This window comes from Muntiacus reevesi, chromosome 15 (genome assembly GCF_963930625.1).
Source record: "Muntiacus reevesi chromosome 15, mMunRee1.1, whole genome shotgun sequence".
NCBI classification, from domain to species: Eukaryota; Metazoa; Chordata; class Mammalia; order Artiodactyla; family Cervidae; genus Muntiacus; species Muntiacus reevesi.
Window position 1 is genome coordinate 28,785,715 of NC_089263.1, and position 24,852 is coordinate 28,810,566.

The 24,852-nt window shown below is 48.0% G+C and overlaps 1 protein-coding gene across 1 annotated transcript in view; it reads right to left on the bottom strand.

Annotated features, from left to right (window-relative positions):
• ACSBG1 (acyl-CoA synthetase bubblegum family member 1) overlaps window positions 1-24,852 on the bottom strand; it is a 64,576-nt gene that overhangs the window by 22,994 nt on the left and 16,730 nt on the right. Inside the window, exon 2 of the mRNA XM_065906747.1 lies at window positions 5,867-5,967. Within this exon, the coding sequence (XP_065762819.1) occupies window positions 5,867-5,967 (101 nt within the window). The remainder of the gene's footprint in view (window positions 1-5,866; window positions 5,968-24,852) is intronic.

The window sequence follows — 24,852 nt, forward strand, 5'->3', positions numbered from 1 at the left end:
CAAGTGAAAAAAAAGGAGCAAATAAAAGTGCATATAAAAATACATCATATATAAAACTGAAAAGATTTGTGTCAAAGTAATATTATTAAAAAACTTAGCACATCTTGGCTGCTCAAGAAATAGCTCTCTGGCCTTTCTGACTAGACTCTGAACTTCTGATGCAAGTGTTGGACTTGCAATAAATGTTTGCCAAAGGAATGAATTAAAACTACCCATACGCTACCCATCAGGGATATCGACTGATACCTCAGTGGTGGGAGAAGGGGAGGGTATCCTTGAGAAGTGGAGGCAGGGCATTCCTACACACGGTACACAGGAGAAGAAACGGAGTCTCAGAGTGGGCAAGGATGGCCTAAGTCACAGCACGTTAGGGGCAGAATTGGGACAAGGCGTCAGTTCAGGAACTAGGGGGCTGGTTAGTGAAGGAGGTTTAGGCTCTGGGGGTCCGTGGTCTGTTCCCTAGGGAAAGAGAAGAGTGGTGGCTGGGGTCCCCCGATCCTCTGCCACAAAGTGACCTGCTCAGAAGTGAGCAGGAGGGAGGGGTCATGAGGGGTCTCAGGGCTGCCGTGGTACCTCTCAGCCTGCCTCCTGGGAGTGAGTCCTTGGAGGATAGCAGAGATGTAAGGAATCAGAATGGGCTGCCAGGCCCTTCTAGTTGACCCCATCTCCTTGCCTTGAAACCCAACAGGGGCGTAGGTTTGCCCTGTGCCCAGCCAAGCTCACTGCTGTCATCATAGCCAAAACATGGCCAGGACCCAGTCAAGGTCCCTGTCACCCAGTTAGGCACCCAAGAGCCAAACCAGACCTAATTCTAGAAGGCAACCAACAGCTAGACCAACAGCCTCAAGCACACATCCAGAGAGTGTCCGCTGAGTGTTTGGGGTGGGCTTTCCCAAGGCCCAGATTGCCCTTTGTACTGCCTTCCTCCTTCCCCCTCTCTCCCCCTCCCTCTCCCTCTCAAGTTGCTCCAACTCCTCTTGGACTGACCCGTCCTGTTTCTTATCAATCGCCCTTTATGCTGCGGGTGACTGGACAGGCAGGGTGCTGTGTTCTCCGGGGCTCTGGAACAAAGGCTTCTAAACAGCAGAGAAAGTCACTCTCAGTTTACTGGGAAAGGCTGAAACAGGCGAACAAGAGTAGAGAGAAGAAACCCAGAGTGTTTTCTGCAACCTGTGGGAAAGGCCTTAGAACGAAGCAGATTAAGCAGAAGGACGGAGACTCTCATCCTGGAATCAAATCACGTTGTTCCCCAGCTAGGACAGACCTCTCTTCCGGGTACCGGATCCCACAGCCTCTGCTGCAAAGTCCCGTCTGGTGACAAGCACCAGGATGCCCCTTCACACAGGGCCCCTCTGCTAAGAGGCTTGGGAACCCATTTAGCCCTGCCAGACACTCCGGGGATATATAAGGCAGAGAGGCCAAGGTGGCCTCAGGACCTGACAAGAACTTTAAGTCAAGGCCAGCCTGGGCCACAGCAGTGTATCCAGCCCCAGGCATACCTATAATTGGCAGAACTGGACGTTTTCATTAAGGTGAGCTTTCCACAAGTATCCCCAGAGGCTCTGCTTTTTTAGTAAGGTAAAGATTAAGATTACCATGTGTTCCCATTTCCTCTGACTTCTGCGAAGTCCTTCTCACCTTCCCCTACACTCACATCAGGCTGAAATGATAGCAGATCTTCTACCTCACACTGTCTCCAGGACCCCTCCCTGCCCCCAACCGCAGGCTCTGAGCTCGCTGAACTCTTTCCAGCAGAAACACCATGTCTGCCCTTGAAACGTGTGGAAGGGTAGGAGCGTGGGACTCAGGGAGGCCTAGAGACCAGGCCGGGCTGAGTTCCCAGCCTCCTGACCTCCAGCTCAAAGCTCCCCTGTGGGTGTGAGAGTTGCCTAGGGAGAGTGGGTGTGGGGAATAGGCATGACCAGCACTTCTACTACCCCCATCCCCAGCAGCTGCTCCCCTTGGACACCCTCCCCTCCCTGTGGTCTTGACATTGCATTGCTCCAGCTAGAGTTCCTGCTCAACTTAGAAAGGGCTAGAAAAAAAAATGATGTCTAGGTCCAGCACAAGGCTGCTTTTGTATGGAGGTCAGATCCCCGCAGCTCTGCAGCCTGACACAGTGGGGCTGTTCCTGGGAGAACCGCCGTCTGGGCTGCTCAGAGCCCATCCTGGGGAGCACAGCTCAAGGACCCACCAGCTTCTTGGGAACTCGAGGAGACTCAGGTGAACACTGAATCCTGCGGTCAAGGTTCCAAGAGCTCCCCAGAGAGGCTGCAGCTCGGCTGTTAGGAGACAGGGGCTGGCCAGGGTGTGCAGGAGGGGAGGAGACCCCACCTAAACAGTCCCAAAGAGGAGTGTGCCAGTTCCGACTTCCACATCTTACTAGCTGTGTGGCTCTGAGAAAAATCACTGAACCTCTCTGAGCTCAGTTTCCTCTACCAAATGAGACTGATAGAAGTACCTACTCTACTGCTGCCACAAAGAGACGATGAAAAAATGCAAGTCAGTCCCTTGGCACGGAGCCTGTGCTAAGTGGCTTCAGTCATGTCTGACTCTTTGTGACCCCATGGACTGTAGCCTGTCAGGCTCCTCTGTCCATGGGATTCCCCAGGCAAGAACACTGGAGTGGGTTGCCATTCCATTCTCCAGGGGAACTTCCCAACTCAGGGCTTGAACCTGCATCTCTATGTCTGCTGCATTGATAGGTGAGTTCTTTAGCACTAGCGCCACCCAGGAAGCCCAGCACAGAGCCTAGCAAAAGCTGCTCTTATGAAGGGGGCAGATGTGTGGGGATTTAACCCATCTCCTAATCCCCTGAAACCTTTTCCCTAACAGTCTTTGGTGCAGATAGTTTCTTTCTCTCAGTTTTATGGAAATGGCAGTTTTGAGGCCCCTCCCCATGTGTGGCTGCTCCAATATCCTCTTCCACACAGAGGCTGGGCTCTTGGAGCCTCTGGGAAATTGTGAAACTAAGACCCAGGGCCAGGCTGGCACCCAGTGGGCACTCAAGCCATGGTGAACCTGGATCTTAGTGCAGCTGCATTCCAGAGCCTCCCCCTCCACCCTTCAAAACCCTGGAGGCTGCACGAGATGGAGTTGGGCAGAGCATGACCGATGGGCCAGGCTTGTGGGAGTTGATGAGGCCAGCTTGGCACTATCCTCGGACGCTGTGCCTGGGGTCCCGTGGGCAAGAAGGGACCTCAGTCCTGAGAAGCCGCCTCAGTCCCTCCCAGGTTGTCCCTGTCTTCTAATCCCCAGCCCTAGATGCTAAACTCCTAAGGGCAGACCACTCAGCTCAGGCCTAGGCCTAACTGGAGTTTAAAAGTCTGAGACCAGCTAGAACTCGTCCTCATCCAGGAAGTCCACCGTGATCACCCAGTTCCCAGATAGCACACCTTCCTTCTTCAGCCTCTGTGTGTCCTTCACGCAGAGCCTGTCTGCCCTCAGACTAGGAGTTCTTGGAGGGCAGGAAAGAAACCTGTCCATCTCAGTATCCCCAGCAGCCTAGCTCTGCACAAAGGTTGGGAGTCCAGATGCACCCCCAGGCTGGCTGTCCCCACAGCTTTTGGAAGTCCTGGTAAATCTGAATGGCCTTGCTGCCTCCCCTACAGTTGCCTACTCCTTCCCCACCCCTCCATTAAAGCTGGTAACTTGCCTCCACCTCACTCTGGCCTGGCTGCCAGCCCTCGCTGACGGGACCCTCTCTGGAGTTCCCTACCCACCTGTTTGAAATCTGCTTCGTCTCTGTGCCCTGCTGCTGCGGGGCTGCCAGGCACTAATTCAGGTTAAGCAATTAAGGCCAAAGGGGTTGGTGATTACTCCTTCCTCCTTGGAAACACTCCAGACCCCGAATGCTCTGGGGACACCGAGCTTGCACCACTTTAGCTCCCTTCCTGCCCTTCAAGTTGCAAAACACCGAAGCCGTTACCCACAGCCAAGACTTCTGAGATCCATGGCTTTGCTGTGTTCATTCCCCGGGTACTGACAGCTGCTCTGTGAGCACTGAAGAGACAGAACTATCTAGTTAGGAAAGCAAGCCTGAGCAAGCCGATGGGACCTGCCAGAGGTGAGACACAGCAACATAGCAAGTCAGCGAGCTTCTGTGGATCCCGGGACAAGATGCTGGAGTTGCCTGGGCCCAGCTGGCCCCTATCCTGGGCTCTCTTGGTGCCTTTCGAATGCTTCCCCTCAAAAGTTGGTCAATCTGGGGCCTCCCTGATGGTCCAGTAACTAAGACTCCACACTCCCAATGCAGGGGGCCCGGGTTCAATCCTTGGTTGGGGAATTAGATCCCACATGCCACCACTAAGACCCGGAGCAGTCAAAAAAAAAAAAGAAAGAAATCAGTCAATCCTTTCCTTGGTCCAAGTCTTTCTTCCTCTCTGACGAAGAGCAGAGAGGCAGAGTCCAGAAAGTACACATTACAGGCCAGATCCTTGCCACAGCCACCCCGAGACACCCAGCCTGGAAGAGGGGCAGCTGTGAGCCCCACCAGGGTGAGGGGAGTAGCATTTGGTCTCCAGAATGCCAGACAGCGGGGGAATGGGGTATCCAGAGCCCTGGGCTGGTGTCACCACCTCTTTGGTCTCAGCTTCCTCTCCGACAAGGAGCATGGTGATCTGGGCTCAGTTTCTGCCTCCAGCCCATGACAGATATGTCCTGATTCTGTCCCTGCCCTCACACCAGGCCTGTCCTCTCCCCAGGAAACCTGGGTCAGAAGAAAAGCTGAGGGAAGAGACCTGGGAATAAAGGCTCCAGTCCTCTTCCCCTTCCTCCTGTCCCCGATTCTGGCCTCTTTACTGCCCCATTCGGGGACTCTTAGAACTGGCCCACCCAGCCAGTTCCACTTTAAATGCTACCAACTGCTATCCCTAAACCCACAATCCCTGTCTTAAGACACCAGGCATATCCGCTTTGGAGAACATCCCACAAAATACTCAACTAGTCCAGACTCTACCATCCAAAAGTCAACTTGCTATCTCCCTGACCAGCACCCACCCAAACCCCCAAGGGAGCCGGGGCCTTCCGGGGCCTGCCCCTCACCCTGGCTTCTCTGGGGGAAGCTGGGAAAGCTCTGAGAAAACCAGCACCACTGAGGGATCTCATCTCCCCGGGCAGGTGACACAGACTAGAGACATGATGGCAACAATGGACTGTCCCAAGGACATCTCAGAACCAGGGAGGCAGTGACCTGCTCCCCTGGGCACTGGTCACTTCCATTTTTTTTTAAACTTCCATTGTTGCTACAATGTCGTTGTACAGCCAATAAAAGTGAACAAAAGCCTTGTTATTACTATCATTTTGATGACTCGCCAGGGTAAATGACAACTCTTGCCTCCCTCAAGGTGCAATTATCTGGAAGTGAACGTCATTAGAGGAGCATGTGGCCTCCCAAGGCTTCAAAAACAACTCTGCCAGTGCCTGCCTGCCAGCGCGCCCCTTGACCCAGCAAGAAACTGGCTCAACCCACTTGGAAACTCCAAGGCCTTGTTTATCTGGGCCTCTGCTTCTCCTTCACCAACCCCAAGCCGAGATTCCAGGTACCCAAAACGTGTACCAAATGAGGCCCCAGGTGTCTTGCCATCACTGACCTCTCTTCTTCCCATGTTTCCTAAGGAGAAAAACCTTCCTCCCACCGCCTTCCATCAAGCTTGGCCCTGATGGCCATGAAAGAAGAAGGGACGTAGTGGGGTCCCTGGGGACATGGAGATCAGTATTTCCACCTGGCCTGTCCCTCCCAAGTTTTGTCCTGTGGGTCACCTGGCTTGCTTCGTAGTGTCCTGTTAACCCCCTCCAGCACTCCCAGTATAGCTCCAGCCCTGTCCCGCCCACCCAGTCCTGCCTGGCAGCCTCCCGGCCAGCTCACCTGGAGGATTCAACTGGGCATCTTTCATCTTCTCTGGGGTCGAGAGTTTGAGAGCATGGCTTGGGGGCTCTTTGGAGAGCGTCTGCCCATCAGTCAGGGAGCTGGAGGGGTAAGGGGAAAACAATTGTTAGAAGACGACAGGCTGGCCTGGGCTCCCGATGCCAGCCCAGAACGTGTCAAGCACCCCCGGGGGTGATAATGGCATCGCTGCCTCCTAGGGGGCTTGGGGGTCAAGACCTTATTATTTGCAGGAGTTAACCTCACCCCCATGCCACGCTCTCCCTTCAGTTTCTAAGGGCTCAGTAGAAAGAAAAATTGAGCCCTGCTCTCCTCTAATTTGCTGTGTGACTCTGGGAAAGCACATGACTCTCTCTGGGCTCAGTGTCCCCATCTGGACAAGAAAGGCTTGGAGTCCGGGCATGAAATGTTTGAGGATTGGGAGGGGCCGCCAAGTCCCTCACGCCCACACCCACCAGCCCCCAGGCACCGAGAACAGCCGTTCTTAGAAACTCAGAGCAGAACTGAGGACACTCCTACAGCTCTTATGGGTCCTAAGCTGGCTCCCAAGTGAGGCCCTCTTCTCAGGGGTGTCTGTGAGGGTGCCCTGTGTCCATTCCCTGATGGAGAGAACAGGCAGGGGGACCAGGAAAACCTGGGACTCTTGTCATCTGTTTTCACTCCTGGTCTAAATCCCCTTGCCTTCAAGGTTTGGTGGCCCTGGACAATGAATCGTCTTCTGGTCAACACAGCCCATGGGGTTATTGGGCCTCTACTATATACTTAGCCTCACTGCTCCTCTGCGTGATTCCTCCTAAGGGTTCAACTGACCAGACCTCAACCTTCTGGGTGGATGAGCAGATGGGGTTCAGTATACAGCTCAGGGTCAAACAAGGCCGTGGTGTTACTCAGCTCTGGGGACACGTGTCACAGTAGTAGGCTATATATACAGAACCTGGGGTTGTGCAGCGTGTAACCTGTGCAGCTGGTCTTGGCAGCCCTGAGGCAGGCCCCTGGCTTCAAAGAGTCCCACCTGTCTGTCAGGGTGGAGCTGGTCCCCTCCCTGCCCAGTTCCCAGGCACCTGGCTCAGTTACCTGCTTTTCACATTCGGTCTTACTTCTTGCTGGTACCGCAGGTTCAAACTGAGTTTGCGAACACACTTAGGCCCACCTGGCGGTAGTCTGTTTAAGAACCTGAGATAGGTTTTAAAGCAAAAGACATCATGAGGTTTTGAAAGGGGGAGGGTGAGGAGCAGGGAGATAAGGAGTGGGGTGCCAGGCTGGTCCCCTTCTTGGGAACTTTGTGAGCAAGGCTGGGCCGCAGGACTGGAGCAGCCCTTCTGTTGCTATGGTGACCTGCTCCAGGAGGCTGCCAGAAGGACTGAAAAGCGTGCTTCTGGGATGAGGCCTGTTGTGCCAGCAGAGGGAAACAGAGGGTTCTGAAAACCGTAGGACGTGTCCTGCTGACTTTGGATCATTGGTCACTGCCACTACTCTCTTGGGTCGTTGAGTAAAAGCTGTTACCAAATGACCCCGAGCTCTGGGCTCAGGCAATTACAGGGCAAGCTGGGGGACACACACCCAACTAGGCTGAGGGTCCCACACTGAGTCTGGGAGGAGCGGATGGTATCCTGTGAACTTGGTATAACATCCATGCTCTATCTTGGTCCCTGTTCTCAAAAGACAGGGCTGCCTGCTTAAACTGATCAAATTTTGAAATCACCCGCTGGGTAGCCACCCCCAAATTAGCCAAGGCCACCGTTGGCTATAATCTCCCACCGTCTTAACTATTGCCTCACAAACAAGCTTGCTTTTAAATCCCCACCATCAAAAGGTACAGGCAGCGTTTCTGCCACCTAATCAAATTTGCGTAAACCGGTTCTGGTTTTAAAACAGCGAAACAAACACTAAATGAAAGGACACCTCAGGAAGCCAAGGGCCAAGCCTAACCATCAGATTAGACCCTTCTTCAGTCTATGGGGAGGAGAGCGTAGGAAGCAACTTCCTGTGAGGGCCTTTCCTGAAGCATCTGCCCCCGGACCCTGCCCCACTGCAGCAGCAAGCCTCTTGTGACTCAGTCACCTCTGCTGTCCTCTCCTCTCCCGGGGCCTGTCCTTTCCCTCCCTCGAGGAGAGGGTGGATCCTGTCCCCCTGCCTGTACTTGGTAGGACAAGAACCCCTTGAGGATGGCCCACGGAGGGTCTTACTCAGCTCTCTATGGGCCTGAAGAATATTGGATGCTTAAGACAAGGTCAAAATCTAATTATCAAAATGAGTAAAGAGTACTCTGCCCCTTGGCTCGAACCTTCAAGATTTAGTCCCCTTAAGGGGAGGGTACCCTTGTCCACTGACTGAAACTGAATGTCCTGGACCTTCCTATGACTTTTTCCTGCTCACCCAGGGTCATACTAGTAACAGACTCTACCAGTTTGGCTTGTAACACGGAAGTGAGTCAAACTGCAGGGCATGGAGGGCCATCTGTCCTTTCCTGAGGTGGCTGCTGCATCACGTGTCGCTGCTGGCCATAGTTGTCTTTTGTCTTTAATCCTCACCTGCATCACTAGTGCTCACTTCTTGCCACTGTCCCTGTGCTGGCCTCCTGTGACTCACCTCCCTCCTACTCTGTGGGGTTTTATTCGGTAGCAGGCTAGTAAATAAAATAGCCAAGCTTGTTAGAATTGTTAAGTCAGAGGAGATGGCTTCCAAAGTGGAATTTATAATGTTTTCCTGAAAGAAAAGAGTTCTGGGGAGAAATCCCTTCTGTTTTGACTCCTCAAGAGCAATTTGGGCCCCTTCTTATTCTTGCTGCCATTCCAGAAATCACAAGTGGCTGGTAAATCATTGTGACAGGGGAAGTGTGAATATTATATAGTCAACCCAAGGAGCCTGTTAAAGGGGAGGAACACAGTATTCCCATCATTCTGGAATCCTCGACTACACATGGAACGTGACGTCCCAGAACTTGGCTCAGTGTCACAGGAGAAAGTTCCTAAGTAGCAGAATGACAGTGACGATGAGAGAACAACCCAAGGGGGTTGACTTGCCTCTGCTTTTGCCTTCCTAGGAGAAAGAGGAAAATCCAAAAAGGATCCCTGAGGAGGACACGAAGGTGGTGTTGGTGGTAAAGAACTCGCCTGCCAATGCAGGAAACACAAGAGATGTGGATTCGATCCCTGATTCAGAAAGATCCCCTGGAGGAGGGGCACAGCAATCCACTCCAGTACTCTTGCCTGGAGAATTCCATGGACAGAGGAGCCTGGTGGGCTACGGTCCATGTGGTCACAAAGTCGGACATGACTGAAGTGACTTAGCATAAGGATGCAAACTGCTCTCAACCCCAGTTCACACACACGGACTGTGAGCATCTTGCCTTACTCACTTTCACAGAAGCAAAAACTCCTTCAGTGTCTGCCCAATAGTAGCACGGGGAGCAAGAAAACACTTGGAGGGCATGTACGAGCAGGTATATTGTGAGGTGTGTGGGGTAAGCAGAGGAATCTAGGAGGGCCTGTACTCTCCTTTCCCTGAACTGGCTCTCCTTTCTCCTCCTGTCTTCCAGAAGATCTGATGGGAATCATTTAAAGACAGAGCCTACCAATAGCTTCCTTCAGCTCCTGCTTCAGGAAGTCCTCCTGGATGATCCCTAACACCCCCTGACCCTTGTAGCCCTCAAACATGCAGGTTTGGGCTTTGAAGCCCACAGGTAGCTTGAGAAACTTCTTGAGAGTAGGGGTCATGCCCGATTCAACCCTGTCCTCTGGCCCTAAGTGCTCTCTGGCAGGCAGTTGGAGCTCAGTAAATGTTGGTTGGACATAATTCTGCTCAAGTTGTCACTATGTGTGTGACATTTAAGTCAAGGGAGCCTTCATTTTCCATGTGAACCCCTCGTGGATGGGGATCCTGCTCCCATTTATTTCTGTTGCCCTTTCTTCCCATTCAGCACTCTGCTTTGTATCAGTAAGTACTCCATAAATGCTTTCTTGAAACAACAGAGCACTCAGATTTACCAGAGTTGGCCTGCCTGGGTTCGAGTCACTTTACTTGCTCTACAACCTTGGGCAAGTCACGAACCTCTCTGAGCCTCAAGTTTTCTGCCTAAATCCTATGGCTATTGTGAGGATAACACGATCCATGTAGTGCTTAGGCTCTCACAAATCTTTTGGTGAATAAGTAGGAGGAAATTCTTTGGTGAGATTAGGAGGGTTATTAAATAGGGTGAAAAGTCCCAATCCAAGTCTGGGGGTCCAGGGACCCTGCTGAGCCCAAGAACTCTCCTCCTTGGAAGGTAGTGTGGGGGCCAGGAGGTGGGAGGAGGGTAGGATCCTTGTTCCTTACACGGTCCTCAGGATGGAGCTGGCAGACCTGAGCAGAAGTGCCTCTGGCATGGTCCCCAAGAGGTGGCCACACCCTGCAAGCTCACCCCGGAGAGAATGAGAACCTCAGAGAGCCTGTTCAGGCGTCCCCTGGGAGAGCCGCATCAGCCCCAGAGAGGCCCAGCACCACCAAACTGTCCTGCAACAGAGACACAGAGTGAGTCACCCTGTGGCCTGGCCAGGTCTGGGGCGACTGCCCTCCTTCCAGAGCATGACTCACTGGTTCCCAGCCTCAGTACCTGTCTGGAATTCACCACCACCTAAGCCCACGTGCTCTGATCACATTGGGAACAACACAGCCTCGCAGCAGGTGGCTGCCTTGGGCCCCAGGGCCAATCAATTACCTGGATGAGCAAATACATCAGATTCCCGGCCTCCTGACTCCTGTCCACTGTTAGTAAACAGCCCCCGCCACCCCTGTACCACCACCACTCTTTCCCACCCCTTTCTTGTTCTGGTTCTCACCTCTCTCTGTCCTGGGGGCAAAAGGAGAATCTGTCTCCTACATGCTGCAGGGTATTTTCGATGGAGGGCATTGTCCAAATACTTCCCCAAATCCTAAAACCCCCCTGAACAGGGATGGGAGCTGTGCCTCCTTCTGATCCCACAGTGCTGGGCACACCGGCTGGTCCCTCTGCACAGCTGGAGCTCGAGACGGCGGTGGCCTCGTCTGCAGCCCCGCTTCCTACTGGCTTCCCTGCTGCCCCGCACAGCGGACCCCACACTGCATACCGCTGTTTAGTTGGGCCTGACCTGCCTGTCTCATCTCAAGGATAAGGCTCCCCTGGCATCCCTCTTGCGATCCCTGATTCCCATCCGGAAGACCCCCACCGAGGACTTACAGTGATGGACTGTGCACCTCCAGGGAGGGTCTGGCTGCCACAGGGTGCTCACCTTCCTCCTTGGGGCTGGTAGACACAGGGCAAAGCCTTCACTGTGCTCCTCCAGCTAAGGCATCGTAGGTGTGGAAGCCAGTGCTGCAGGGTCCCTGGGTCCAGGTGATGAGGCAGTGGGGCTGGGCGGGAGTGGGGACCCGCCCCAGTCTGCCCTGGGACTGCCAGTGAGGTGCGGCCCCAGATACCTCTGGCCTACCTGGCGCAGGTCCTTGCTGCCCACCTGTGAGGCTTACATAAAGAGGGGCGGGAGGTGAGGGAGGGGCCTGCCAATTGCAGTGGGTGTGTTGTCTGTCATCCTTGGCAGAGACGCAGGAAGACACTGTTCCTGCTGAAAGACTTTCTGCCTGGAGCTGGCCCTGGGCCCCAGGGGTTAGGTAGGCAACCCGACCTTTTTCTTCTTTGCTTTTTCAAACTTTTCTTTACTAAATACATGTATCATGCCAAGTGTTTTATGTGTGTTGGCTCTTTACATCTTCCAACAGCCCAATGTGGATTAATGATACCATTTCCCAGGTGAGGTGACAGAGGCCCAGAGAATTTTATTTTATTTTTTTCTCCTTCTTCTTTTATCCCCCTCTTTTTTTAAAATTGGAGGATAATTGCTTTCCAATATTATGTTGGTTTCTGCCGCACAGCAACTTGAATCAGTCATAATTATATATATATATATATATACATACATAATTGTATATATACTTGGGCTTCCCTTGTGGCTCAGCTGGTAAAGAATCCACCTGTAATGTGGGAGACCTGGGTTCAATCCCTGGGTTAGGAAGATCCCTTGGAGAAGGGAAAGGTTACATATATCCCCTTCCTCTTAAACTTCTCTCCTACCTCCCATCCTACCCCTCTAGGTCATCACAGAGCACCAGACTGGGCTCCTCTGTTATACAGCAACTTCCCACCAACCATATATTTTACAAATGATGGTGTATATATGTCAATGCTACTTGAGAGCTTTAGACATGTTCGATGTCACACGCCCAGCAAGAGGCAGAGATGTCATTTGAAATCCAGCTTTCCATAACTGGCTTTGAAAGCAGGACACCATGTAAGCTGGATTTGACCATTATTTGCATCATAAAACTCAGTTGACAGCTCCATCTCACGTTGCCTCTCGAGAGCCCCTCTTCCATGGAAACAGAATCTCTGCACATTGCCCTTTGTCCTCTAATACCCTCACCACTTCCACCTCATTCCAGAGACTCTTGGGTGTGTGGCATTATATCTGCATCTTCTAAAACCTGGACCCTGCTCCCTGGAAACGCCCCTCCCAAACACTGTGCTATTTCACCTTCCAACCCTGAATCCCCTTCCCACCTGAGTTGTCACCTGCCAACTGCCTCTGGGGTAAGCAGGTGTTGGAAGGGGTGAAAAAACAGAGGTCACTGGGTGTTAGGGGAAAATTTAAGCCAGCCCTAAAGTGAAGGCTCAGATGCAGGGCACAGCAGTGAGATGGGGCAGGGGTTATTCCAAGGCTCTCCACCCGTTCAGATGGCAGACGACTCCCAGATTGCCACACACTAAGCTGGCATGTCACTACCAGCACACCAACTTCAAAAGAATTCTCCCCTTCCAAATTCCAATTTCTTAACAGTGATCCTTGTCCACTACCACTTCAGGGCACCTGACGATTCAGGTCTGGGGTACTGCCCCTGAGCCTCTCATGGGTTGGGAGCCCCTTTGAGAATCTGCTGGAAGCCCTCTGCTCGCCCCTATCAATGTGCCCAAATGCTCTTGCAGTTTCAGGGCACCCAGGGTACTTTGGAAATCCATACACTCCAACCCCAGGCAACCCCAGAGAGAAATACAAATCCTTCCTCTGTCCTAAAGAGGGTGTGGGTTGCCCCACTTTTTTCCTCTTCCTCCCACTTTCCTGGCGAGGATACAGCATTGATGTTGGAGTTGGCACTGGGGGTCGATGTTGGGGGGGATGGCGGAAGAGATGTCCTCACTTTGGGGGCTAGCAGGAATGCATGCCCAGATCCCTCAGCCCCTCCCAGGCAGCTCGACAACTCCTCTAAATGTAGAGTTTCCAAACTGATGAGGAGGCTGGGCAAATGGGCTTATTCTAGGCAGGAGGACTTGGGAAATGCATCATCTTCCCTTTCTATCCCCTCTCAAAAACTGCAAGCTTGCCTTCCCTGGCAGACCTTTCCTACTGTTCTTCAGACCCCTCCTCCTCCAGGAAGCCCTTTGGGAAGGACCCCCAGCTCTCAGGCTTCTTGCTGGAGCCGTGCTGGCTGTGTCCATCTCAGAGCGCTTAACTCTGGGTGTTACTATTTAAAATCGAATTGTCTCCTATGAAATAAAAATCTTAAGCCCACATTTTCAAAGTTGGAAATGATCTCTGCCTGCCCCATGACTGCCAGCTCCAGGAGGCTCCTCCTTCCTACTTTAATTACTGAGTTCCTCCTCTGCGGACATTGCTAGGGGCCTGTGGGGCAGAGGCGAGCCCTTGTCTCAAAGGCAGAGCCTGGTCTCTGCCTCGAAGTCTTAGAGATGATGGAATTGACAGTTAATAAGCAAAGATGCTTTCAAGGTCACTGTGGGGTCACCAGACCAGGCTGGGGTAAGGGTACAAGGAAATTGAAGGAAGAAAGTTGGATGGGGTGAAGGTTTACTTAACATGAGGCAGAGGACAAGTGCCCCAGGTAGTGGTGCAGCAGAGGAAGCTGGTGTGAACAGGAGAGTGTCCAAGTGTCACAGACTCAGGCTGTGGACCGCCCCCAGGCCTGGGACCCCAGCCCACAGAGGGAGCTTGTCCAAGGCAGAGATCTTCTGGGGACACATGGTCTCTCAGAAAGGGTGAGGGCAGGGCAGGGGTGGCCCAAGACATATCTTGCCAGGTCCATCAGAAGGAACATATTCGGGGCAGGCACCTGGGGTCCTTGACTGTGACTGATTCCCAGTACAAGGAGGCTCAGTGTTTTTCCTCCATCTTTGCCTAACAGGAGTGCTTGCTGAGAGGCCAAAGGCTTGTCTCAGCTTCATCTTGGCTCCTGCCATGGTGGGTGGGGTCGTCCCAGCTAGCTGACTTCTAACCCAATCTGCAGCACCAAATGCTTAACCTTCTCAAGCCAATCACACAGACTACAGGGTCACACCAAGGTCCTGTGCATGGCCTAGGAGGAGTCTGGTCATGCCTTAGACAGGTGCCTGGACACTGGGGCACCTGGATTCTAGGTCAGATTTCACCTCAGTTGGATGACCTTGGGAAATTCCCTGATCCTCTCTGGGACTCAGTTTCCCTAGGCAAGTCACAGGCAGAGGGCTTTCCAGTTTTCTGTCTATGACTGGTGATTTGGATGTCTGGGTTGGAATTCTGCTGTGCCAGGCAAGGACAAGGCTACAGGACTGGGTGTTTCTGGACTCCAAAGCCTGAGAAGCTGGTGGGAACAAGGCAAGAATAATGATAGCAATGGCTAATAATCAACACTTTTGCACTACTAGCTGTGTGCCAGGCAGTGTTCTGTGCACCTTATACATATATGGACATATTCAGTCCTCTCAACAGCTCAGTGAGGTAGCTCCTATCACTATCCTTACTTTACAGATGAGGAAACTGAGGCACAAGGAGATTATGTAACTTGCCAAAGGTCTTTTGGTTAGCAGAGTAGAATGCAAACTTGGGCAGGTTCAGTGTTTATGCTGTTAACAGGCTGTACTTGATAGTCTCAGGCCTGCTGGGTGATTTGAGTGGGTGGGGCAGGGGCAAAAGCGAGTGAGGTGTAGAAAGGTGGATGTCCCGTGGCCCTCTGAACTCCCACTCCCGAGCATTCATCATTAGACGTTTTTATTACACCCTTTCTCCAAAATTTTGAAAAATTTGGGATAGAAGCAAGGTTTAAATTCTCAAACCATTTTCTTCTGTTGTATTGATAACTGACAGAACTGTCAACTGGTGTTTTGCATCATAATTGGGAGGGCAGTATGAAACTTGGAGCTGACACAATTCTGACACATAGCAAAGAAGCTTGCCATCTCCCATCACTCGCTGTTTTTATTTGAAGACCCGCAAGTCTGACTTTGGGTTACACTTTTTCTCCTGTTACGGCTCAGCTAGTCCATCTGTAAAATGAAGAGGTGGAAGGGATGGTCTCTAAATTTTAGCTCTGATGATAGATGGTTTTCCATGTTTCTATTAAGGAGATGAGAGGAAGGAAGAACACAGCCCTTTTTCAGGTTCTGGACCAGTTCTTAGCCAGAGACAGGTCATGGTGTCAGGATGGGGGCAAGGTTGGAGTTTAGACTTCTACCAACAGGGGTGTTGTGCCCCTGCAGCATATGGATGTTGGCGCCCAGACTTGGTCCCTGTCCTGGAGGAGCCCACGGTCTAAAGATGGGCATGAAGGAGACAGGCACTTATATGGCTTACACACACGAGAGACATCTGTGAGCTTGGCAGGCAAGGGTGTTGTGCAGTGTGGACACAGCCACGGGAGACTGATCTCCTAGGAGAACATCATGTCACTTTATTAACAGTGAGAACTAATACTTACTGAACAATTAGTATGCGCCAGGCCCTGTTCCAATAACGTCATACGTGTCAACACATTTATTTATATCAACAATCTTATAAAGCAGGTACTAAAATATAATGCCCATTTAAGAGGCAAATGAAGCACAGAGAAATGAAGTAACTTGCTAATGTCTACAGAGCTTGTAACTGGAATGGTTGGAATTCAAATCTAGGCAATCAGGCCCCCGATTTTATGTTACGAACAATAATGTGCACTGCCTAAAATTGAGTGAGGCTCTCCGAGCCTCCTTATTCCTCTCCACACACTTCAGCAACATGGGGTTTGGTAGGAGAAACTGACTGAGAAAGGCAGAGCACTGGTTGAGACCCTGGTTTAATGCACGTGTAATTTTAAATTCTTCAAATCAGTATACTCCTGACATGTCATTACAATATCCAACATATAATGAAAAACGATCAGACATCTGAAAAGACAGGGAATGTGGGCCAAAATCAAGGGGAGAAAATAGCCAGTAGAAACATACTCAGGCATGACAGAAATGTTGGAATAAGCATGCGTGCATGCTCAGTTGCTCAGTCCTGTCTGACCCTTTGCAACCCTATGGGCTGTAGCCCACCAGGCTTCCCTGTCCATGGAATTTCTTAGGCAAGAATACTGGAGTGGGTTGCCATTTCCTACCCAAGGGGTTCTTCCCGACCCAGGGATTGAAGCCAAGTCTCCTGTGTCTCTTGCATTGGCACACAGATTCTTTACCACCGAGCCACATGGGAAGCCCTGGAATAAGCATACAAAGACTTTAAAACAGTTACTAACAGATCAATAATTTAAAGAAAAACTGGTACAACTGATGAACAGATGGAAAAATCACAACATAAAAATAGAAAGTATAAGAAAAATATAGTCTCTGAAATGAGAATTTTACCAGAGTTTGATAGCAGATTGAAAAGTTCATATACCTGAAAGTTCATTCCCCTTAAGACAGAATAATAGAAATTATTCAATCCGAAGAGCAGAGAGAAAAAGATTTTTTAATTGAACAGAACAAAACATTACTGAAAGATGACAAAAAACTAAGTAAATGCAAAGACATCTCAAGATCAAAAGACTTGATATTATAGATCCCAAGTTGATCTACAGGTCAACATAATCCTTGTCAAAATCCTAGCTGGTTTTTCTGCAGAAATTAACAAACTGGTATAAAATTACTATGAGATTTCAAAAGACCCAGATAGTCAAAACAATCTTGAACAAGAACAAGTTGGAGGATCCACACTTCTTGATTTCAAAACATACTATAATACCACTTCTAGGCATACACACTGAGGAATCCAGATCTGAAAGAGACACGTGCACCCCAATGTTCATCGCAGCACTGTTTATAATAGCCAGGACATGGAAGCAACCCAGATGCCCATCAACAGATGAATGGATAAGGAAGCTGTGGTACATATACACCATGGAATATTACTCAGCCGTTAAAAAGAATTCATTTGAATCAGTTCTAATGAGATGGATGAAACTGGAGCCCATTATACAGAGTGAAGTAAGCCAGAAAGATAAAGAACATTACAGTATACTAACACATATATACGGAATTTAGATAGATGGTGGCGATAACCCTATATGCAAAACAGAAAAAGAGACACAGAAGTACAGAACAGACTTTTGAACTCTGGGGGAGAACGTGAGGGTGGGATGTTTTGAAAGAACAGCATGTATACTATCTATGGTGAAACGGACCACCAGCCCAGGTGGGATACATGAGTCAGGTGCTCGGGCCTGGTGCACTGGGAGGACCCTGAGGAGTCGGGTGGGGAGGGAGGTGGGAGGGGGGATCGGGATGGGGAATACGTGTAACTCTATGGCTGATTCATGTCAATGTATGACAAAACCCACTGAAATGTTGTAAAGTGATTGGCCTCCAACTAATAAAATAATATTTAAAAAAAAAAAAAAAAAAAAAAAACATACTATAAACCTACAGTTTCCTGCTTCCATGGTGGCTCAGCAGTAAAGAATCTGCTTGCAATGCAGGAAACGCAGTTTCAGTCCCTGAGAGGGGAAGATCCCCTGGAGGAGGGAATGGCAACCCACTCCGGTATTCTTGCCAGGAAAACGCTATGGACAGAGGAGACTGGCAGGCTACAGTCCACAGGTTCACAAAGAGTCAGACACGACTGAAGTGACTGAGCACACAAGCACAGTGTGTCCTTCAGTACTCAGGATAAAGTGGTACCAGCATAAAACAGACATACAGAGAGATGCAATAGAATATGGAATCCAGACACCAATCTTCATATTTATAGTCAATTGATTCTCAACAAGCTGGAATCAAGATTGCTGGGAGAAATATCAATAACCTCAGATATGCAGATGAAACCACCCTTACGCAGAAAATGAAGAAAAACTAAGGAGCCTCTTGAGGAGAGTGAAAAAGTTGGCTTAAAACTCAACATTCAGAAAACTAAGATCATGGTATCCAGTCCCATTACTTCATGGCAAATAGATGGGTAAACATTGGAAACAGTGAGAGACTTTATTTTGGGGGGCTCAAAAATCACTGCAGATGGTGATTGCAGCCATGAAATTAAGATGTTTACTCCTTGGAAGGAAAGTTATGACCAACCTAGAAAGCATATTAAAAAGCAGAGACATTACATTGCCAAAAAAGGTCTGTCTAGTCAAGGCTACAGTTTTTCCAGGACGCATGTACGGATGTGAGAGTTGGACTATAAAGAAAGCTGAGTGCCGAAGAATTGATATTTTTGAACTGTGGTGTTGGAGAAGACTCTTGAGAGTCCCTTGGACAGCAAGGAGATCCAACCAGTCCATCCTAAAGGAAGTCAGTCCTGAATATTCATTGGAAGGACTGATGTTGAAGCTGAAACTCGAATACTTTGGCCACCTGATATGAAGAGCTGACTCATTTGAAGAGACCCTGATGCTGGGAAAGATTGAAGGCGGGAGGAGAAGGGTATGACAGAGGATAAGATGGTTGGATGGCATCACCGAATCAATGGACATGAGTTTGAGTAAACTTCTGGAGCTGGTGATGGACAGGGAGGCCTGGTGTGCTGCAGTCCATGGGGTCACAAAGAGTCAGACACAACTGAGCGACTGAACTGATTCTTAACAAGGGTGCCATGACAATTCAATGTGGGAAGTATTCGTTTCAACAAGTGGTACTGGGGCAACTCAATATCCATGTGCAAGAGAATAAAAGTGTCCAACTTTACACTATACACAAAAAATTAATTTGAAATGTATCAAAGACCTAAATGTAAGAGCTTAAACTGTAAAAATGCTAGAAGAAAATATAAGAATAAATCTATATAGACTTGAATTAGGTAAAGCCTTCTTAGCTAAGACACCAAAGCACAAGAAACAAAAGAAAAGTAGACAAATTGGACTACATCAAAATTAAACCTCTTTGTGCTTCAAAGGATATCATCAAGAAAGTGAAAAGATAACCCACAGAATGGAAGAAAATATTAGCAAATCATTTATCTGATAAGAGAACTAGCAAATCATTTATCTGATATGAGAACTCTAATAATTCAACAAAAAAGAAAAATAACCCAACTGAAACTTGGCAAAGGATCTGACTAGACATTTTTCCAAAGATAAACAAATGGAGAAGAAATGCGTGATGTCCATCATTATCAGCTATCAAAAAATGCAAATCAAAACCAGAATGAGATAACACTTCATACCCACTAGAATGGCTGTATAAAAAAGGTGGATACTGGGGATTCCCTCATGGCACAATGATTAGAGCTCTGTGCCATCACTTCCCAGGGCATGGGTTCAGTCCCTGATCAGAGAACTAAGATCCCACAAGTGAGTATGTGGATAAATTGGAACTCTTGTACACTGCTGGTGATAGGTAATGCAGCTGCTTTGAAAAACAGTCTGCTAGTTCCTCAAAAGATCATGCATGGAGTTATATGATCGAACGATTCCACTTTTAGGTTTATATCTGAAATAAAATACATGTTCATACAAAAACTTATACGTAAATATTTATTGGAGCATTATTCATAATAGCCCAAAAATAAACACTCAAATGTTCATCAGCTGATAAATGGGTAAACTAAACGTGGCATGTCAATACATTGGAATTTATTTGGCCATAAAAAGAATGAAGTACTGATACATGATACAACATGAATATGAATCATGGAAACATGCTGAATAAAAGAAGCCATTCACAATAGATGATATATCATATCAGATCATTTAAGTGAAACATCCAGGCTAAGCAAATCTATATAGACAAAAAATACATTAGTGGTTGCCTAGGGCTGGGGGCTTGAGGGAAAATGGAAATGCTAATGGGCTAGGGGTTCATTTCGGGTAAAGGAAATACTTTAAAATAGACTGTGGTGATGTTTGCACAAATCTAGAAACATACTAAAAATCACTGGATTTTATACTTTAAATGGGTAAAATTTATGGTATGAGATTTATAACTCAATAAGGCTGTTATATTAAAAAAATAAATGGAGCCTCAGCTACCTGTAAAACATCAAATATCTTTCAAAATGAAAGTAAATATGAGATAGATACAAACAAGGACCTATTGTTGGTACAGAGAACTATATTCAATACCTTTTAATAACCTATAATGGAAAATAGTAGAAAACAGAATGTGTATATATACATATTTTTTCATATGTATACACACACATATATGTATAACTGAATCACTTTTCTGTATACCTGAAACTCACACAACATTGTCAACCAACTATATGTCAATAATTTTTTTAAAGGTGAAATGATATCTAAATGAAATATGAGAGATTTTTTTATCAGCACACTTATGTGATGACTTGAAATCATGCCTACAAATTCTTTACACTCTTCCCATCAATCAATTGTCTTATTCTCCTCTTCTTAAATATGAGATGGCCTTAACGACCAGTTTCTAACAAATACAATGTAGCAGAAGTGACATTGTGTGATTTCCAAGACTAGCTCATAAAAGGCAATACAATTTTCACCTGATTCTCTCACAATACACACTTTTTGTATCCCTGACCTACTATGTCAGAAGTCAGGCTGCCCTGAAGCCACCATGAAGGAGACCATGTGAAATTAAATAGAGAAGATACTGAGGGTTCCTGGTTGATCCAAACCCCAGCCTATTGAGTCTCACCACCTCAGGCATCAGACATATGAGTAAAGAACACTTGAGACAACCCCAGGCCCAGCCACCAGTTGTCATGTCAAGAAAACACTCAAGCAGACTATACTAGAGAAGTCCACTGGCAAAACTAAGGTCTCTGGTGAACAGCGAGTGTGGTAAGTTGAAAATGCCCCCTACCTAAATATTCATCTTTTAATTTCTCAAAACTGAATATTACCTTATATGCCCCCATCCAATAAAAGGCAGGGGGTGGGGGTGGGGGTTGCAGATGTGATTAAATTGAGGATCTTGACAAGGAGTTGATCCTGGATTATCTTGGTGGGCACTAAACCCAGTCCCATGAACTCCTTATTGCAAAATCCAGACTTAAACTGAAGAAAGTAGGGAAAACCACTAGACCACTCAGGTATGACCTAAATCATATCCCTTGCAATTATACAGTAGAAGTGACAAGTAGATTCAAGATCTGATAGACAGAGTGCCTGAAGAACTATGGATGGAGGTTTGTGACATTGTACAGGAGGCAGTGATCAAGACCATCCCCAAGAAAAAGAAATGCAAAAAGGTAAAACGGTTGTCTGAGGAGGCCTTACAAATAGCTGAGAAAAGAGAAGCTAAAGTCAAAGGAGAAAAGGAAAGATATAAGCATCTGAGTGTAGAGTTCCAAAAAATAGCAAGGAGAGATAAGAAAGCCTTCCTCAGTGATCAATGCAAAGAAATAGAGAAAAATAATAGAATGGGAAAGACTAGAGATCTCTTCAAGAAAATTAGAGACACTGAGGGAACATTTCATGCAAAGATGGGCACAATAAAGGACAGAAAGAGTATGGACCTAACAGAAACAGAAGATATTAAGAAGAGGTGGCAAGAATGTGCAGAAGAACTATACAAAAAAGATCTTCATGACCCAGATAATCATGATGGTGTGATCACTCACCTAGAGTCAGACATTCTGGAATGTGAAGTCAAGTGGGCCTTAGAAAACATCACTACGAACATCACACTAGTGGATGTGACGGAATTCCAGTTGAGCTATTTCAAATCCTGAAAGATGGTACTGTGAAAGTGCTGCACTCAATATGTCAGAAAATTTGGAAAACTCAGCAGAGGCCACAGGACTGAAAAGGTCAGTTTTCATTCCAATCCCAAAGAAAGGCAATGCCAAAGGATGTTCAAACTACCACACAATTGCACTCATCTCATACGCTAGCTAAGTAATGCTCAAAATTCTCCAAGCCAGGCTTCAGCAATACGTGAACTGTGAACTTCCAGGTGTGCAAGCTGGTTTTAGAAAAGGCAGAGAAAGCAGAGATCAAATTGCCAGCATCTGTTGGATCATCGAGAAAGCCAGAGAGTTACAGAAAAGCATCTACTTCTGCTTTATTGACCATGCCAAAGCCTTTGACTGTGTGGATCACAACAAACTGTGGAAAATTCTTAAAGAGATGAGAATATCAGACCACTTTACCTGCCTCCTGAGAAATGTATGCAGGTCAAGAAACAATACTTAGAACTGGACATGTAACAATAGACTGGTTCCAAATCAGGAAAGGAGTACATCAAGGCTGTATATTATCACTCTGCTTATTTAACTTATATGCAGAGTACATCATGTGAAATATCAGGCTGGATGAAGCACAAGCTGGAATCAAGATTGCTGGGAGAAATATCAATAATCTCAGATATGCAGATGACACCACCCTATGGCAGAAAATGAAGAACTAAAGAGCCTCTTGATGAAAGTGAAATAGGAGAGTGAAAAAGCTGACTTAAAATTCAACATTCAAAAAACTAAGTTCATGGCATCTGGTTCCATCATTTCACAGCAAATAGATGGGGAAACAATGGAAACAGTGACAGACTTTGTTTTTGGGGGGCTCCACAATTACTGCAGATGGTGACTGCAGACATGAAATTAAAAGATGGTTGCCCCTTGGAAGAAAAGCTATGACCAACCTAGACAGTATATTAAAAAGCAGAGACATTACTTTACCAACAAAGGTCCATCTAGTCAAAGCTATGGTTTTTCCAGTCGTCATTTATGGATGTGAGAGTTGGACTATAGAGAAAGCTGAGTGCCGAATAATTGATGCTTTGAACTGTGGTGTTAGAGAAGACTCCTGAAAGTCCCTTGGACTGCAAGGAGATCCAACCAATCAATCTAAAGGAAATCAGTCTTGAATATACTTTGGAAGGACTGATGTTGAAACTGAAACTCCAATAATTTGGCCACCTACTGCGAAGAACCGACTCACTAGAAAAGACCCTGATTCTGGGAAAGATTGTAGGCAGGAGGAGAAGGGGATGACAGAGGATGAGATGGTTGGATGGCATCACCGACGCAATGGACATGAGTTTGAGTAGGCTCCAGGAGTTGGTGATGGACAGGGAAGCCTGGCTTGCTGCAGTCCATGGAGTCTCAAAGAGTCAGACACGACTGAACGACTGAACTGAACTAAACTGAATTGCAGTCCCAGGTATCACAAGAGGGAGATAGAGGGAGATTTGACAGGCACAAAAGAGAAGAAGGCAGTGTCAGCACAGAGCGGAGACTGGAGTGGTATAACCACAAGCCAAGGGTAGATGTTGGTAGAGGAAAGAAGAGGAAAAAGGAAAGAGGCAAAGAAGAGGGGATTCTCCCCTACAGCCTCTGAAAGGAGCATAACCCTGCTGACACCTTGATTTTAGCCCCATGAAACTGATTTCAGACTTCTGCCCTCTAGAATTGTGAAAGAATAAATTTATGCTGCTTTAAACCACTAAGTTTATGGTGAATTGTTACAGTGGCAATAGGAAACTAACACAGCAAATGAAGAACATAGGTCTGCCAATAACCTTATATAAATGAGCTTGAAAGAGGGCCTTCCATCCAGATGAGTGTTACCCTGGTTGACATCTTGAGTGTAACCTCATGATAGACCCTAAGCTAGAACCACTTAGCTAAATTGCTCCTGAATTACTGACCCATAGAAACCATGAGAAAAAATAAGGGATTGTTGTTGGCTTGAGGCACTGCAGTTTTGAGTTGTTAAGCAGCAAGAAATAACCCCAACATATTCACTACAAGAAATGCTATAAGAGTTTATTCAGGTTAATGGGAATTACACCAGATGAAAACTTGGATTTGTTAGGAAAAGCACACAGATTGAAATTGCCCACCCTGGTCAGGCACCATAGTAACCATTTGCATGAGTTGTTTTACAACAGGAGGTCCTGGTAAGGAACATAGAACTAGTAAACCTCCACCAACCAGAAGAGTTTGGGAAAGGTCAAAAGGAGACACCACCTGTCTGACCACTTCCCAGCTTCCTTTTCTCTGGCATCCATCTTGGCTGAACAAGGCGTGCACCACCAGGAAGGACTCTGAGTCAGAATGATTGGCTAAAGATAACCTGGAAATAATCCCATCACCATAAAACCCAAGACTGTAAGCCACGTGACAGAGCTGTTCTCCTGGGTTCGCTTAACCTGCTGGTCTCCGCCCAGGTGCCCTGTCCCAGTAAAATCTCCTGCTTTGTCAGCATATGTATCTCCTCAGACAATTCATTTCTGAGTGTTAGACAAGAGCCCAGTTTAGGGCCCTAGAAGGGACCCCCCTTCCTGCAACAAATGGCAACTCTGGCGGGGACTCTTCTTTGCTGCGACTGACATCCTGACCACTTGGGGTACTCAGGGGCCAGCTTTCCTGCCAATGGACCAGACCCAGCGGCCGCAACTGGGACCCTTTTGTCCCTGGTCTCCTCCTGACGCAGACAACTAGCCAGAGTGCCCTGACCGGTGGGGAACAAGAGACTTCATTGACCTCTCTTCCCTTCCCTCTCTCTTTCCTCTCCTTAACCCTTCCTATCCTTCCCCTTTTTTCTAGTCCCTGGGTCCTGGATGCAGGAATCTGGTCAAAAGGCCTCAGCCTGGGCTGAGCATTGGAGACTGATCACCTCCTCTTGGCAGAGAACTCGAATTCTGGTTCTGTTCTGGTCTGGTTTCTGGTAGGGCTGAGTTCCAGTCCTCCCTTCTCTGGAGGCCCAGGGTAAAGTCCTGAAACACCTGGGTATCTGCTGATGGCAGGAGACTTCTGTAAGACTAC